The sequence below is a fragment of the Eptatretus burgeri genome, chromosome 1 (assembly GCF_056783735.1).
Source record: "Eptatretus burgeri isolate ZD-2024b chromosome 1, Ebu_testis_v1, whole genome shotgun sequence".
NCBI lineage: Eukaryota > Metazoa > Chordata > Myxini > Myxiniformes > Myxinidae > Eptatretus > Eptatretus burgeri.
The window spans coordinates 32,321,469-32,338,500 of record NC_140961.1 but is presented as its reverse complement, the minus strand read 5'-3'; the positions used below and the strand labels follow the sequence as shown (position 1 = coordinate 32,338,500).

The following is a 17,032-nucleotide window of genomic DNA, read 5'->3' as shown; positions in this document are numbered from 1 at the left end:
AAGGAGCTCCCAACATCATGAAATCTCAGAAAGGAGCCCTCTGTTGTATATTTGTTTTTTTGAGTTAATAAATTATTGCGTTTTTGTATATTTAATCAGTGATTGCGTACATGCAAAGGCTATCTCACTGGGCATCATTAGAATCTTGTTTAAAGAAGCCGAGTCTCATGATCTGCTTCAGTTCTGGGACTCGGAAGAAAAAACTCAGTTTGGATCCGGCTCGGTAATTTTGGCAAAAATTTACCTGGTCAAAGATCTCTTCGGAACTCAGATAAGTATGCAAATGCTTCTTTTAGATTCTTTTGTTTTACATCTTCGAAGCTCATGGAAACAGTTACAACTAGAGGGGGAGCACTCGGTAGAGTGCAAAACCTCCGCCGCCAATACTGCTCGGTCACTCAAGTGAACCTGATATCCTATTCATTCAATTTGACGTCAACAGTGCTCACAGAGTTATAGTTTGCAACTTTCCCTTTTACTTTTAACTTTTACATACTCAATTCATTCGAAATAACAAGATTCCTTGAGACAGAAATTGATTTTACGTGGGTATATCCACCTGAAGTTCCAAAATCATCCACAATTATAATTTTGGCATGTTTTTTTTGTTGGAAATCACTTATAACATATAGAAATGCAAAAAAAAATTTGCAAATTTTTTTTTTCTCTAACAATTTTTTTTGGGGGGGGGGTGGAAATCACTTAAAACATGTAGAAATGCAAAAAAAAGAAATCGAAATTTTGTTGAAAAAAGTTTCAAAAAATTTTTTTTTCTCTAACAATTTTTCTTTTTTGGGGGGGGGGGGGGGTTGGAAACTGTTCCGTAATACTGTTCACAAACAAACAAACAAATAAACAAACAGAAAGGGGTGAAAACAGTAACCTCCATCCATCTTCGATGGCGGAGGTTAATCAAGCATATGTAAATCAATCACATGGAGGATGCATGGCCTCAATCTAAGCTGTGTTGACAGGTAAAGCTGGCCACAGCACTGCTTGCATTACAATACATTGATGTCCTACGGAGGAAATGATAGCAATTAATTAGTTTCTTGACAGTGGAAAGTTTATTTCCATTCCTTTCATCTATTAATATACATATAAAAGGAGCCAATTTCTCCATCATGCTTTATTCAAAAACTCACTGACTGATATTAATGTTCGGTACCTTCCGGCTGACGTCGAAAGCTGAAATTTCGCATGCCACCAGATATTGAAGCCAATACACTGGGAAAAATCACAGAACCATTGGAAAGCATCCATAAATGAAAATATAAACAAATGAAAATAAGTACATGAAAAAATAATAGCAGGTGAGCGACCCGAAGCAATGCGGAAGCACGGTAATTTTGTGTGCCAATGGACATCAAAACCGATACACCTGGAAAGATCACAGAACCATGAGAAAGCGTACGTAAATGAAAATATAAATGAATGAAACAAAATAAATAAATAAAAAAAACAAATGCACGTGAGCGACCCCAGACAATGGGGGAAGCACAGTTCGTTATTACTTGCAACGTGTGAGCATGCCCTGCTAATATAGTAATATTCCTCGAAGCAAGAGAAAGATATATAAAGGTACATGGAAGGAGTATGCAAGCGACAACGACTACATGTTATAAAATATCCTTTTTTGTGTGTCTTACTTCATTGTACACCCTCAATGACACTCACAGATAGATGTGCAATATGTTTGTGAAGTACGTGTAGTGTTTTCAACATGTCAACTGTCACGATGATGTCGGCAACTAAACCGTCTCCCCCACCAGGTTTCCTGATGAGGAGGGTGTATGATATGGACACCCAGCAGAATTAAATACAAAACCTGTCAAAGGGTGGAGGAGCTCCTTGTGAGCCAAAGGCTCACATCCATATCTAGTGCCCAACTATGTCTGCGGACGTCCTCCTGCAGTTGGGTTACTTTTTTTAGGAGGTTGGCGGCAGCATTTGCACTCCGGCCAACGTAAAACCCTTCACTCCACAAAATACAAAAACATGAAGAAAATTGAAAACCCACTTTGTGGGAGTACCTCCTGTACAGTTTCCCTCCGCAGGGCAGCTCACAAGATGATGGGATTGGGGCAAAGCCTTTGGGACCCCCACTCTTTGATGACAGGAGGAAAAACAGTGTAACCTTCCTGGGTCAGATTGTGGAAGTGTGTGTTGGGGTGGTTCTGAGGTGTCATCCACCAGGCGCCCAGTCTCCTTCTTAAACCGCCATCTGGAACCTGAGGTTCCAACCACCCGAAGGAACCTGAGGTGGTCCCTTTGGGTGGGTGCCTGAAATGTACTTTCCCTAAGAGAGGATTATCACCGGTCTCTGTTATCATCTGAGGTCAAGCATTTGAACATCGGTATTGCAGCACTCTCTGAGGTTCAGAGAGTGGATAGCGGCGAGATCATGGTGGGTGGTTACACTTACTATTGGTCTGGTCACTCTGATAGTTACCATGCCTAAGTAGTTGCTCTTGCTGTGCCCAATAAGCTGACTCCAATGATAATTGAGGTAACACCAGTCAACAATCGTATTATGAAACTTAGGATTCGTTACTCCCTGGGTGTCGTTTCCCCTGGTCTCTAGATATGCTCCGACTGAGATGAGTGATCTCACCATGAAGGACGCATTCTATGCCATGCATTGATTACTGTCCCAATTGATGACCCTCCAATCAACTGTGATCCACCTTCGTTTGTGGAAACACAGAGATGTCACCGTTGAGAGTAATGTTTTCCTGTCATCGTGGTGAAGTGGTTGAAATGGGGTAAAGCTCCTGGGATATGTGGCATCCATGCTGAACTTCTCAAGGCTGGTAGAAATGATGCATTCATGTCGTTGCATGCAGTTCTCTGATCTGCCTGGAATGCAGGCATCATCCCAACTGACTGGAAGAGGGGCCTTGTTTTCCCTTTCTGGAAAGGGAAGGGTGATCACCAGGACTGCAACAACTACCGAGGAGTGACGTTGCTCTCAGTGGTGGGCAAAGATAATTCTAGATCATGTTCGCCGCCATCTGCTTGAGCACCAGCACCCAGAGCAGTCAGGCTTTACACCAAAGAGGACAATGATTGACTGTATCCTTGCGCTTTGAGTCCTCACCAAATGCAGACGACAGTTTTGGCAGGGGCTGCTTGCAGCCTATGTTGATCTCTGCAAAGTCTTCGATTCAGTGAATTTGGATGCCCTCTGGAAGATTCTTGGTCTTAGTAGGGTGCCACCAAAAGTGATCAATATGATTTCTGAACGATACTCTGGAAATGAGAGCGCTGTGAGATGTGGTGATGCCATCTCCGACTTATTTCCAGTTGTTCCTATTGTTCTTCACGGATGTGTACTGGCCTACACTTTTCAGTGGTTGTATGGACTGGATTCTGAGGAGGATGTCAAAGAGCTCAAGCTGTGGTGCATCATTTGGGAGTGTCAAGATCTCTGACCTTGATTTCGCAGATGATGCAGTCATCTTTGCAGAGATTCTGGATATCCTTTTGGGGGCCTTCGATGTGCTGAATGGGGAGTCAGAGCCACTGGGATTATGGGTTTCCTGGGTCAAAATGAAGAAGAGGCTTTCATTGACATCTTGAATGCTGCTTTCCTGTTTGTACCTGTTTGTGGTGAGGATGTTGAGGTCATGGAGAGATTCACTTACCTTGGCAGTGATATTTATGTCTCTGCTGGCTGTGAGCCAGAGGTCAATGGACGTCTGGGTCGAGCCTGGGGGAGTCATTGATTCAGTGGATCATGGGGTGTGGTGCTGTCTGTACTTGTGCAGGAGGATGAAAGTCAATGTCTTCAGGTCCTTGGTGCTTTGAGTCTTGCTCTACAGATGTGAGACTTGGACTCTGACCAGGGATCTGAGACAGAGACTTAATTCCTTTGGTACCAGGTCTCTTCGGAGATTCTTTGGCTATCGCTGGTCAGACTTTTTGTCAAACAAGTGGTTGCTGAGAGAGACACAAATGCGATTTGTTACCTGCTTGTCCGTGAGCATCAGCTGCGTGCGGACATGTATGGACATGGGGCTCGTTTTCCTGACACTGATCATGCTCACCAGATTCTCTCAGCGAGGAAGCCTCATGAGTGGATGAGGCCAATCTGCCAACCACATGTCTTCTGGTTGGAGTAGGTTGATCGGCATCTCGAGAGATGGGGATGTTCTCGGCATCTGCCTGGGAATGCAGCGACACGCTGCTCCGGCGCATGCTCTGATACCTGACCTGACATGACCTGACCTGATGATGATGAAGTTCACTACGAAAAGAGATTATTGTTGACTCTATGACATGGAAGTGTCGATATGATTTACTTGTTACTTTGCAGGCCTGCTGCTTGATTTTGTTTTTAAGTCCCGATTCTAACGAAGCGTGTCTCACCGACTCATCAAATCTAAACAATATCTTCAATTAGCCACGCTGTGAGAACCATGCCCAGGGCTAATGCAGAGCTTGACAGGTAGCAGTAACAGTACTCGATTTCTGGTAACATTTTGCTTTGAAACTTGCAAAGAGAAACAACATGACCAAATGAAGCACATCCGATTCATAGACTAACGCATATTTCTACCACATACACTTGAAAATACTGCAATTATTTAATTTCACGAGACAGGAAAATATCTGAGTTTTTTTCCAAGTTGACTGCAAAACACAGCTTCACTCGGATTCAGTTCGGTGGTGCAACTCGCGAGTTACAGTGCTGGAACTCAGTCCAGGTAGAGCTCTAGTATGCTTCTTCCTCACCTGTAAGTAGAGCTGCCATCTTGCAGTTTTTATCCACTGTGTTTTGTTCTTGCTTCTCCTGCACTCTTACCTTCCACCCAAACCCTGCTCCTCCAGTTAACACACATTCTGCCAGAAAATGTTTCCTTGTTACCCTCCCCAAGTCTAAACTCATTGCTGCTCAAACTCTCAACTAATAGTGCAGGACAGTCTAAACTCCTCCATTCTTTAATACTCTTTTTTTCATCTGTGAAACTGTCTTCCTGAATCTGTTTTCTCTGGCTCTCCCCTACCAAACTTCAAGTGTGCTTCTCACAACCACCTCATGGTCTCTCCCATTTCCACTCTACACTTTACGACATGCAGAGAGCCCCAGACCACTGTACTTCATTGCGCTGCCCGTGAGCTACTGGCGGCCCCTGGTGGCCAAAAGTGCTGCCCCTAACATACATCTGATAATTTTTTTTTTTTTTTTTTTTTTTTTTTTTTGTATACCTTGGTCGAGGCTCGTATGAGAGCTAACACACAACTCACAGCAAGGAGGCATGAGACAAGAGGGGTGGGAGTGGAAGGGACAAAACATTGGGGAACAGACACAGGTGAACTGTGGAAGGGAGAGGGATGGGGATGGGACGGGGAACATGGCGAGGAGAAGATGGACATTACCGGGACTGTCAGGAAGGAAAGCAGGAGAATTGAAGGCATTGGGCATGGGTGGATTATCGGGGTAGAAAAGATCGAGGATTTGGATGGGGGAAGATAAGAGGTGGTGGTGAACAGCTGTTTTGAAAGCCTGGAGGGAAGAATGGGAAAGAATAGAGTGAGGAAGTTTATTCCAAAGGCGGGAAAAAGAGGAATGAAAGAGTGAAGATGAGCAGTGATTCGTGATTTTGGTAGTTTTACCAGAAGGGGGTTGTTGGCGGACCTTGAGCGCCCTGTGGAAATGTGGTTGGGACAAATCGCAGAGAGAGCAGGGGGGCAAGGCTGGAGAGGAGTCGGTAGAAGACAGAAAGACCACCGACCAACCTGCGGTGATTGAGTGAGAGGCCCAAAGACTCAGCTTCATTGCGGGAGATGCCAATGATCTTAAAAGCCCTGGTTTCGACAGCGTGAAGTCGAGAAAGGTGGGAGGCAGGAGCACCAGCCCAGAGGGGAGAGCAGTACTCCATCAGGCTACGGACAAAAGCTTTGTAAGTAGTCAGGAGCTCAAGAGGGCCGAGGAAGGACTTTGCACGACGGAGGATTCCCAGTCGGCGACTGGCTTTTGAGGCAAGGTTGGAAATGTGACTTTCCCAGGAAAGGTCATGGCAGATAGTGAGACCCAGAAGCTTGAAAGAAAAGACTTCTTCCAGAGGATTGTTGAGAAAGTGGATGCGGGCGTGTTGTAAACGGTCCTTTCGAAGAGACATAGTGAGAGTGTGAGATTTGTGTGGATTGAAAGACATGTTCCACGTGTTGGACCAGTTTGTGATTTTATCCAGATCTGCAGTGAGCGAAGAAGCTGCTGCTTGCCGGTCTGAGGGATGACAGATGGTACGGCAGAGGGTGGAGTCGTCGGCAAAGAGAAATAGAGGATTTTCCAGAGAGTCCGAGAGATCATTGATGAAAACCAGAAAAAGAACAGGGCCCAGAACGCTACCTTGAGGAACTCCAGCCTGCACAGGAAGAGGGGATGAAAGAACTCCATTTAGGGCCACACGTTGACTGCGACAGGAGAGGAAGTCTGCGAGCCATGAGTGGAGATGGCCTTGAATACCATGGGAAGAGAGTTTGGTGAGTAGGGCAGGGTGCCAGACTGTGTCAAAAGCACGTGATATGTCCAGGGATACGGCTCGGATTTCCTGTCTGGCATTGAGGACCTCCATCCATTGATGGGAGAGCAGTAGCAGCATATCCAGGGTAGAGTGACCTGGTCTGAAACCAAATTGATGATTGGAAATCAAGCCATTGGAGAAGAGGAAGGATTTCATGTCTGAAGCAATGATGGATTCCATGATAATGCAAGAATGTGAAAACACCCCCATCATAATCCACCATAAATGCTATCAAATTCACCCAATGGTTTCAAATGAGTGTTCCAATGTGAAGCATAAAAGTAACATAACTACATCAGTAGATGGCAGTATGCAAACAACTATGCTTGCAGCGCAGTAACCACAACGAAACAAAAAGTACAAGGAGGTGGGACTGAATAGCAGCCATTTTGGAGTCCTGCAGGCAGTATGGTGGCTCTCACACTGATGTCTTTTCAGTAAAAGTGGCCCCCTTTTAAACTAATCGTGAAGATCACTGCCCTAGACTTACCCTTCTGCTGCAATTTCTCTCCTTCTGTTTTTGATACATCATTTGTGGTCATCCTACTATTTTCCCTTTTCCCCATTTTGGCTGTTGCTCTCTTACTTCCCATTGTTCTGCTCTTGCAAGAGCCTTAATACCTGTATGAAAAGTCCATTTATCTTTGTGCAAGCACATGGAGTAAGGTTAACTTCTCTTTAGGATTATTTACTACATTGGAGTGAAGGATTTACTATCTGCATATACCTGTTGTCATTCTTCGAAGTGTAGGCAAGCTATTATTTTCCAAATTTATGTACACTTGGTCAAGTATCCTGGGTCATAGTGGTGACCCATCCAAGATTGTCACATTAGTCAAAGAAACTGCTTTGGCAGAATCTATGCTCTGTATAGAACAACGTACACAAAATAAAATTCACTAACAGAGTACACGTCCTTCGGGCAATCTTGTTCCAAGTATGCAACACCTTCTTCTGACACATACCTTTATTTTGGCGGAGTATAGGCAACTGACAGCTGACTCAATCGCTCCTGAAAGTAAAAAGAAATAACCCGGGTTACGTGCATGAATTAAAAACAAACCTTCTGCTTATAATTCAAAACATCTCATTGCACTGAAAAACGTAGGGGACAGGAATACTGTACTGTAAATAGTGGAGACTTGTAATACCCTCCTCCAGCTGGAGGTGGTGCTACACAATACACATTTACAAAGACTTTCCATTCCCCCTTCACCCACTCCCCTTCCCCCAAGACAACTGGCAAATATAAGAACAACCCTTTGCACTAATGGGGGTCATGCTGATCCTATGTTGCAAGTCTGGATGTAATCAGCCCAGAACTATAGGAGGAGTAGCACGACAAACATACACACACACCGCTCCGTGAATTATAGCGAGGATTCAAACCTGTGTGATCATGCTAGTTATAGCGAGGATTCAAACCTGTGTGACCATGCTAATTTGTAAAAGATGACATGTTGTAAGTTTAAATGAGGAATTGAATGTTATCACTCAGGAACTGTGATTGGAAATATGCGTTCAATTATACTTTTATATTGGCAAAAACTGGCAAAACCTTTACCTTGTCCTGAAACAAGGAAACCTCTTCACAGGACCGCTGTGCAGGAGGGTTGTAACTTGGTCAAGTGGAAAAATATATTTTCCTCCCGGAAAGATATGAGAAGGTAAATAATTCCGGAGGCCTGGTGTTGGCTTAATGGTTAAGGTGGCTGGCTTAAGATCCTTGGGTCTTGAGTTCAAGCCTGTCAGGCTCTTGAATTCACACCAGCTGGGGTTGACTCAGTTTGTCAACCTTCTGAGGTTGGCAAAATGAGTACTGTTAATAGAGGGCACTGCATCAGCAGCACAGCTTCATTTATCATCAATCCAGTAATGGCAGCCCACAGATGCCACACTTTCGCTTCTTGCTGACATGTCTAACAACTTGATTTCTTCACACATTGTCATAACCTTTTTCTGCCTTTTGGCATGATGAATTTTGTCAAATTGTTTTACATTTGCATCCCATGATTAATTGTTGTGCGTCGACTAGATCTTGTATATCTTGTATTACAGGATCTCCGTATGTCATTTCCTGTTCGATGATGATTCATTATTAAATATTAGCTTCAATCCTGTATGCTGGTCTGATTACTACAATTAACGGTGTGCGAGAAACAAGAAGTGAGTTTGACGTTAAAATTCCTCCGATAGGAATAGCATAATTTTTAAGTTAAACCACTGATTACATTCAGGTGAAACCTATTACACTTATTTTGTAACCTTTCAAACAAATAATTTGCTGCTGAAGTGATTTTGGGTTAAATAGGCAAATTATTTGAATACTTATGCAATTGAGAACCATCTGATTTTCTTTATTGATCTAACTTATTCACATTTTATCTGCATTTTAAATTTTTTTTTAGCTTTATCACTTTGGAGTAGTTTGTGAAGACTTTATATTAAGTTTGATTTGAAATCATCATGAAATAAGCTCAGGTGGCATCAGAATGTGAAACTTTGAAGGGGTGAATACTTTTGCACACCACTGTAACATATAATTTCCGGTTCGGGGATTCTTGCACATGCTGGTGAAAAGCTGAGCTCCATTTTCAACTCACTTAAGCAAAGTTTTCCCAACCAGATTCATCGTGTTTTTATTGTTGTATTTCATCCAGGTGTTGATGTTATATTCCATGCAATATTTCGTGTTACTAATACATTGTGCTATATGTTAATGTGTTTTATACTGTCCAAGGCCGACTACAGCACAGCCTTCCTCGGATAGAAAGGGTGAAAATTGTTTGTCTCCGTGTTCCTCGTTTTTTGCTTTCTTCTTCCCAAATGTCTTATTTCTACCTCCTCAACATTTTCCGATTTCCACTCCTCTCTTCAAAAAATCAAGAATCTTTCCCCTGCATCCCCACACAAGCATTCCTTCTCCCGCACCCCATATTTTCTGATATTATATTGTTACAGAGCTATTTAATGAATCCCTTTTTTCTCGATGTGTTCTTCATGATGGCATCCTTGCGAGCTATAAAAGTTCACAGTGTCAAATTTATTCCTTCCATATTTTGGTTGTGAACCATCCACATTCAAAATCAGACACGTATGTATTTTATTAGCCTTTTTAAATTGTGTCGCCAAGTTAAAGCAGTTGATGATTCATTAAATGTATAATAGGTCTGCAGGATAATTGAAATTTCATTTCAAGTCAGTTACATTCATGTTTGTCAATTATTGCGACAATATTAATTCAGGATTATATAATCTCCCGTGATGAAGCAAAGTCTATGGGCTTGACACTGTCCCATCGCAGACAGGTCGGTGATCTCTCTTTCTTCTACCGCCTCCTTTCTGGTCTTGCACCCTCTGCTCTTTCCATGCTTTGTACCCCCCTCCCTCTGCGTTATGCAGGGTGCATGTAGTCCACCATCAACCCCCATTTTTTTTTTGTATACCTTGGTCGAGGCTCGTATGAGAGCTAACACACAACTCACAGCAAGGAGGCATGAGACAAGAGGGGCGGGAGTGGAAGGGACAAAACAGTGGGGAACAGACACATTAGGTGAACTGTGGAAGGGAGAGGGATGGGGATGGGACGGGGAACATGGCGAAGAGAAGATGGACATTTCAGGGACTTTCAGGAAGGAAAGCAGGAGAAATGAAGGAAGTGGGCTTGGGTGGATTATCGGGGGTAGAAAAGATCGAGGATTTGGATGGGGGAAGATAAGAGGTGGTGGTGAACAGCTGTTTTGAAAGCCTGGAGGGAAGAATGGGAAAGAATAGAGTGAGGAAGTTTATTCCAAAGGCGGGAAAAAAGAGGAATGAAAGAGTGAAGATGAGCAGTGATTCGTGATTTTGGTAGTTTTACCAGAAGGGGGTTGTTGGCGGACCTTGAGCGCCCTGTGGAAATGTGGTGGGGACAAATCGCAGAGAGAGCAGGGGGGGCAAGGCTGGAGAGGAGTCGGTAGAAGACAGAAAGACCACCGACCAACCTGCGGTGATTGAGTGAGAGGCCCAAAGACTCAGCTTCATTGCGGGGGATGCCGATGATCTCAAATGCCCTGGTTTCGACAGCGTGAAGCCGAGAAAGGTGGGAGGCAGGAGCACCAGCCCAGAGGGGAGAGCAGTACTCCATCAGGCTACGGACAAAAGCTTTGTAAGTGGTCAGGAGCTCAAGAGGGCCGAGGAAGGACTTAGCACGACGGAGGATTCCCAGTCGGCGACTGGCTTTTGAGGCGAGGTTGGAAATGTGACTTTCCCAGGAAAGGTCATGGCAGATAGTGAGACCTAGAAGCTTGAAAGAAAAGACTTCTTCCAGAGGATTGTTGAGAAAGTGGATGCTGGGGTTTTGTAAACGGTCCTTTCGAAGAGACATAGTGAGAGTGTGAGATTTGTCTGGATTGAAAGACATGTTCCACGTGTTGGACCAGTTTGTGATTTTATCCAGATCTGCAGTGAGCGAAGAAGCTGCTGCTTGCCGGTCTGAGGGATGACAGATGGTACGGCAGAGGGTGGAGTCGTCGGCAAAGAGAAATAGAGGATTTTCCAGAGAGTCCGAGAGATCATTGATGAAAAGCAGAAAAAGAACAGGGCCCAGAACGCTACCTTGAGGAACTCCAGCCTGCACAGGAAGAGGGGATGAAAGAACTCCATTTAGGGCCACACGGTGACTGCGACAGGAGAGGAAGTCTGCGAGCCATGAGTGGAGATGGCCTTGAATACCATGGGAAGAGAGTTTGGTGAGTAGGGCAGGGTGCCAGACTGTGTCAAAAGCACGTGATATGTCCAGGGATACGGCTCGGATTTCCTGTCTGGCATTGAGGACCTCCATCCATTGATGGGAGAGCAGTAGCAGCATATCCAGGGTAGAGTGACCTGGTCTGAAACCAAATTGATGATTGGAAATCAAGCCATTGGAGAAGAGGAAGGATTTCATATCTGAAGCGATGATGGATTCCATCACCTTGCTGATGATTGGGAGAAGGCTGATTGGTCTGTAGTTATAGGGATCTGTTTTTGCACCTTTTTATGCAGGGCAGTGATGTTAGCAGATTTCCAAGCAGATGGCAGATGACCTTGGGCAAATGAGAGGGTGAATAGAACAGAGAGAGGGTGAGCAAGAGCAGAAGAGCAGGCTTTGAGGACACGTGGGTTGATGCCGTCTGGACCGGTTGCAGAATCTGACTCGAGGTTTGAAAGCAAGCTCTCCACCTTGTCAGGAGAAAAGGATACAGAGTCCAGGGACAGTTGGGTGCGACTGGGTAAAGTGGGTAGAGATAGTGATGGGTTTAGGACACAAGATTTAGCTGCAGACACCGAGTTTAGACATTCAGCTTTATCACGTGTGGAATCCGCAGTGCGGCCATTTGAGGTAAGGGAGGGGATGGAGGGGGAACATACACCAGAAACAGATTTGATTAGATGCCACCAGGATTTTGAGGAGGGAGAGAGGTTTGAGAGTTCAGACTTGAGATGAAAAAGATGTTGTTTTCTGGCTCTCCTGTGGGTAGATACACACTTGTTCCGAGCTTTGTGGAAAGAACTGAGATTGCCCTCAGTTGGGTTTGCTTTCCATGAGGCAAAGGCAAGTTGTTTCAGGACAACTGCCTCGCCACAAGCTTCAGTAAACCAAGGGCGGGAGGAAGGGTAGGACAACTGAACACGAGAGGGGATAAATATGTGCATGAGGGAGAACAAGTTTCTTTGAAATAATTCCCAGGATGAGTTGATGTTTGAGAAAGTAGTGATAGGAGACCAGTCTGTCAGTTTGATGGCTGCTCGGAGACCCTGCCAGTCGGCTTGAGTGAAATGCCAGACTCGACGGCGGTGAGGTGGTTCTCTGATAACAGCCAGAGAGATGTCCACTTTGACAAGGACGTGGTCAGAAGAACCAATTGGAGCGAAGGAAGAGCAGCAGATATTGTCAGGGAAATTTGTCAAAATTTCAAGTCAGTTACATTCATGTGGTGAAACTCCCAAAATCCAGAATCACTGCTCATCTCCACTCATTCATTCCTCTTTTTTTCACACCTGTGGAACCACTTCTACATTCTCTCCAATCTCATTCTTCCCTCCAGGTCTTCAAGACAGCTGTTCACCACCATCACTGATCTTCCCCCATCTAGAAATATGACCTTTTCTACCCCTTTAACCCCCCTCCCATTGCATCAGCAGTGCCACCATACTCGGTAGCCGTGGCAATGCACTGTTGTTCATAGCCAGTTGAAAGCATGAAATCATTCCACCACAATAAGTGAAACTATTAAAAAATATTTATTTTTTATATTTTTTATAACTCCCCCCCCCTTCAGCCACCCCCTCCTCCCCCTACTTTCCCTGCACCCCAAGCCCACCTCTTTCCAAATTTCCAGTTATTCTTTCTTGAGAGTTTGTTTCTGTGTCAATCTTGTCCACCCGTGCATCCTCCTCCACCCCTCATTCTTCCCCACATCTATAATTTGTCCAAGTCTCCCTCTATCTTGTTCCTCAATGCTGCTGTTAATGATTCTCCCCCCCCCTCTTTCTGATGTTCCTTTTTTATATGGTGCCCTGATCCATTCTGTGTTCCAGCTCTTCCACAACCCTTGACTTTGTACACAAAAACAATTGCAAAATTAGCCCATTCTTCTCATGTATACATGGTTTAGGTAGAGGCCCACAAAAAATTGCTTCATAATGACAGTGTCATCAAGCGGTTTCTAACTCAGGAAACCCTAATAAGTGAAAAACAACCAAAAAAACCCTTGGAATCCAGACATTGCAAGCAGGTTCTGGCATGTACCTCCTGACCATTAATTTTCCCATTCTTGTCATGCTCCCAGTTTTTGACATATTTTTGTTGGTACTGCATTGTGTTCCAGGTTTCGTTTTGTTCTATTATTTTAAAAAAAAAACTTTTCTCATGGAAGAGCAAGGTCTCTGTTTTTATTTATGACAGCTTGGCTGCCAGGTAGCTCTCGTATCTTGGAGTGCAGCTGTGCCACTGATGCTGCGCCCCTCTACCAATATACTGATACTCGTTTTGCTGATCTCAGAAGGATGACAGGCTGATTATATTTTGGTGAAGCTCCCTTTGCTTCACCTCCCTTTGCCTATATGGTTGGACCATGAAAGGCGTGGGTGATGGTGAGGTCCAGAAGTTCAAGAGACTGAACCTCTTCCAGTTTGACCCTGATGATCCTTTGGAGCAACAGGTTGAAACTGTGATATTTGTGAGGGTTGAAGGACATGTTGCATTTTGCAGATCGGCAGAGAGAGATGCATTTGTTGTCTGTTTTTCAGTGGGATGGTGGTACTGTACAACACAATCTGGAATCATCTGCAAAAAGAGGAAGAGACAGTTTTCTACTGCATCACAGATGTCTTTTTTGTCGATAAGGAACAAGGCCACGCCTAAAGCACTGCCCATGGGAACTCCATCCTCCACTGGAGGAAAGGAGAGGTTTCAATTGATTACAATGCATTGACTGCATGAGTGAAGGAATCCAGGTGTGAACACAGCCTTCAATACAGCCAAAGGCAGCAAGCTTGGCAAGCAGATTAGGATTCCAGACTGTGGTGAATGCATGAGATATGTTTGTGGAGACAATCCTGACCTCTCGTTTGAGATTTAGGGCCTCCAACCATAATGGAGAGGAACAAGCAGATGTACAGAATTTAGTGACTGTGACAGGAATCAAAGTTCATACTATTTGAAAAATCAGAGATCAGGCAGTTTGAAAGGAGGAAAGTCTTTATGTCAGCAGCAATGAGGAATTCTGTGACTTTGCTTATAACTGGAAACAGCCTTATTGTTCTGAAATGGACATAATTTGCTTTTTTACCCGTCTTGGAGATGGGCGTTATGTTTGCTGACTTCCAGACAGGTGGGAGATGGTGGCCAAAGGGAAAGTATGAACATGCTGAAGATTGCAGACCAAGGAAAAGCAAAAGCTGAAAAATGAAGACAGAGGAGAAGCAAAACCTAAAGAGTGCAGACCAAGGAAAAACTGAAGATTGCAGAGGTAAAGGGAAAGTTGAAGAGTGCAGACAGAGGAAAAGGAAAAGCTGAAGAGCATAATTAGAGAACATGGGAACTGATACCATGGTGGCTCATCTCTGCAGCAGGGTCGAAGCTGGAGAGAGCTTTCTCCACATTCTCAGATGAGGACACTAGTCAAGTTGTGGGTGAAAGGGGATCAAATTTAGGACGGAGTGGGATGGACTGGGTACATGACATTTTTGCATTTGATAGATATCCGTGGCAGATTTTGAGGCATCAATATTACACATACTGTCGAACTCGAAGGGCACTTGGTAGAGTGCATACCTCCACCACGTAATGCCTGATCCACAAGAACATATCGAGCCCATTACATTTTTGAAATATCAGGCTATATATATATATATATTTTTGACCCCATCTCTCAATGGTGAAGAATCACTTTACAAATTAAATAATTCTCGGATCCAAAATCCGGATTTGGATCTTCACCAAAATGGAATCACTTTGCCGTGGTCGTACACCCAACATGTCCACCAAGTTTAATCCGAATCCGTCCACAACTATTTGAGATATCGTGCTATATATTAGTTTAGCCCTATCTCTCAATGGTGAAGAATCACTTAATAAATTATCGGATCCGGATTCGGATCTTCACCAAAATTGAATCAATTCGTCATTGTCACACACCCAACGTGTCCGTCAAGTTTTGTCCGAATCCGTCTACAACTTTTTAAGATATTGTGCTATATATCATTTTTGTCCCAATCTCTCAATGGTGAAGAATCACTTAAAAATTTATACTGGCCGGATCAGGATCCGGATCTTCACCAAAGTCTAATCAGTTCGTCCATGTCACACAAAATTTCATCCGGATCCATCCACAACTTTTTGAGATATCTTGCACACAGACAAACAAACAGACAGACAGACGGAGAGGGGTGAAAACAACCTCTTTGACCTTCAGTGGCAGAGGTAAATATTGCAGACTGTTTAACCCTCGACCCATCGTATGCCTTATTAAAGCTTTCCCCTTCCTTTGTTCTCTCCCTTCCTAACCCAAATTCTCGTTCCCCCACCTCCCATACCCCATTCTTTTGTGAATTATTTTGACTTCAAGTCACCTCCCATCAACAAAAAACTTCATGATAACTTGATTAAATCGATGATTCACGTTGAATGCTGTTGGATAGCCTCAAAATGTCTTTTTATTTCACCTTTTGCTTTTCAGTGTCCTTTGTCAGAGGATTGTGGCCCCCTAGCCAACGATGCTGCCTCGACAGCCCGATGCACCCGACAGCGCAAACGGAATGCTTTGGTTTTTCCCCCTTAAAATTGGCTGAATCGAAATTTTGGACCTTAAATGCTTTTATTTGAAAGTGGATTATTTTTTCTTCTGTTTCACTTGAGCGTGCAGGAGACACAATGATGGCAGCAACACAATTTCCGTAGTTTGGTGCAGGGGATGTTGAATGCAAAGTGGGGGGGGGGGAGGGGGGTTGGCACTGGAAAGGGGGGAGAACGAGAAATGCGCACAGTGAGACAACGCTCTTTTGCAGTCGCTGTTTGTCCCTCCCATTCCCACCGACTCCACCCTTTTGCTTCCCCACCCATTTGTTGCGTTCTTAACGGTGAGGTTTGCTGCGAAGGAAAGATCTTCTTGCGCTCTGTTGATGTTGCTCCTCCATGGTGTCTCAGACACTTACCAGCAGATATCTCTAAGCCTTTTCCTAATCATTGGATTTCCTGCGCTGTCCGTGGCTTGCTGACAACCAGAACAGGTCAAAACGATCCGGAGCATAATCCGCGTCCTTCACCATGGGTCGGGGAAAGAGGGGATGCAAGCAACAGTTTGTGCACTTAGTCCGCCAGTGCTACCGCCTCGTGGTTGGGCTGGAGGAAGGTAATGGTGGTGTTGCATCCAGGCGATGGTTATATGTTTGTGTGTTGATACGTACCCCCTCCCCTACATGTTCAAACGGTTTCACGGAATGCTTGCTGTTTAGTGTTGGTGCGTGCACGCGCCTCTGCCTGCGCACGCGGAACGCAACTTTTGATGAGCCGTGTGCGCCCTGCGTCGCCACGTGCTCGGAGCTTCAAACACACTGAGATTTAATTCAGTGTGAATGGTGGGAGGCCGGTCCTTGCACGATGTATACTGGACTCAATTCCAGCGAAGGTTAATGTAGCCCGATATCGTTGCACATGTGTCTGTAAAAATGGATTCCGCGTGAGGTTTTCATTAAATAATGCAGGGGTCCATGGCATTTGCAGCTGGTGAGGGGTTACCATCTCCTTATTTTTATTTACTGAACATTCCTTGATGTTCATGGTCGCAGTGTGTTGGAGGAATATCAAAGGCTTACAGCATCACTTGACATTAAAAACAACAATGTTGGAGATTTTTAAGCAATATTTTTTTAAAATCAACACTAAAAGTGTTGTTCTTTAATCAGTTGCACCCGATGGTACACTACAACTGACTAGGCATAACAAATAACGATATTAGCAACGTGTCAGTGTTTGTTGG

The 17,032-nt window shown here is 44.3% G+C and overlaps 1 protein-coding gene across 8 annotated transcripts in view; it reads left to right on the top strand.

Annotated features, from left to right (window-relative positions):
* LOC147034175 (A-type potassium channel modulatory protein KCNIP2-like) overlaps positions 1-17,032 on the top strand; it is a 385,242-nt gene that overhangs the window by 132,738 nt on the left and 235,472 nt on the right. For 3 of the 8 annotated variants that reach the window (XM_085878061.1, XM_085878051.1, XM_085878080.1), the window contains exon 1: positions 16,117-16,405. The exons of 2 other annotated variants lie outside the window; for them this stretch is intronic. In XM_085878061.1, the coding sequence (XP_085734187.1) occupies positions 16,321-16,405 (85 nt within the window). In that variant the 5' untranslated portion in view covers positions 16,117-16,320. Of the gene's footprint in view, positions 1-16,115; positions 16,406-17,032 lie in introns of those variants that run through there. 3 more of the 8 variants (XM_085878034.1, XM_085878087.1, XM_085878105.1) reach the window with 3 other exon arrangements.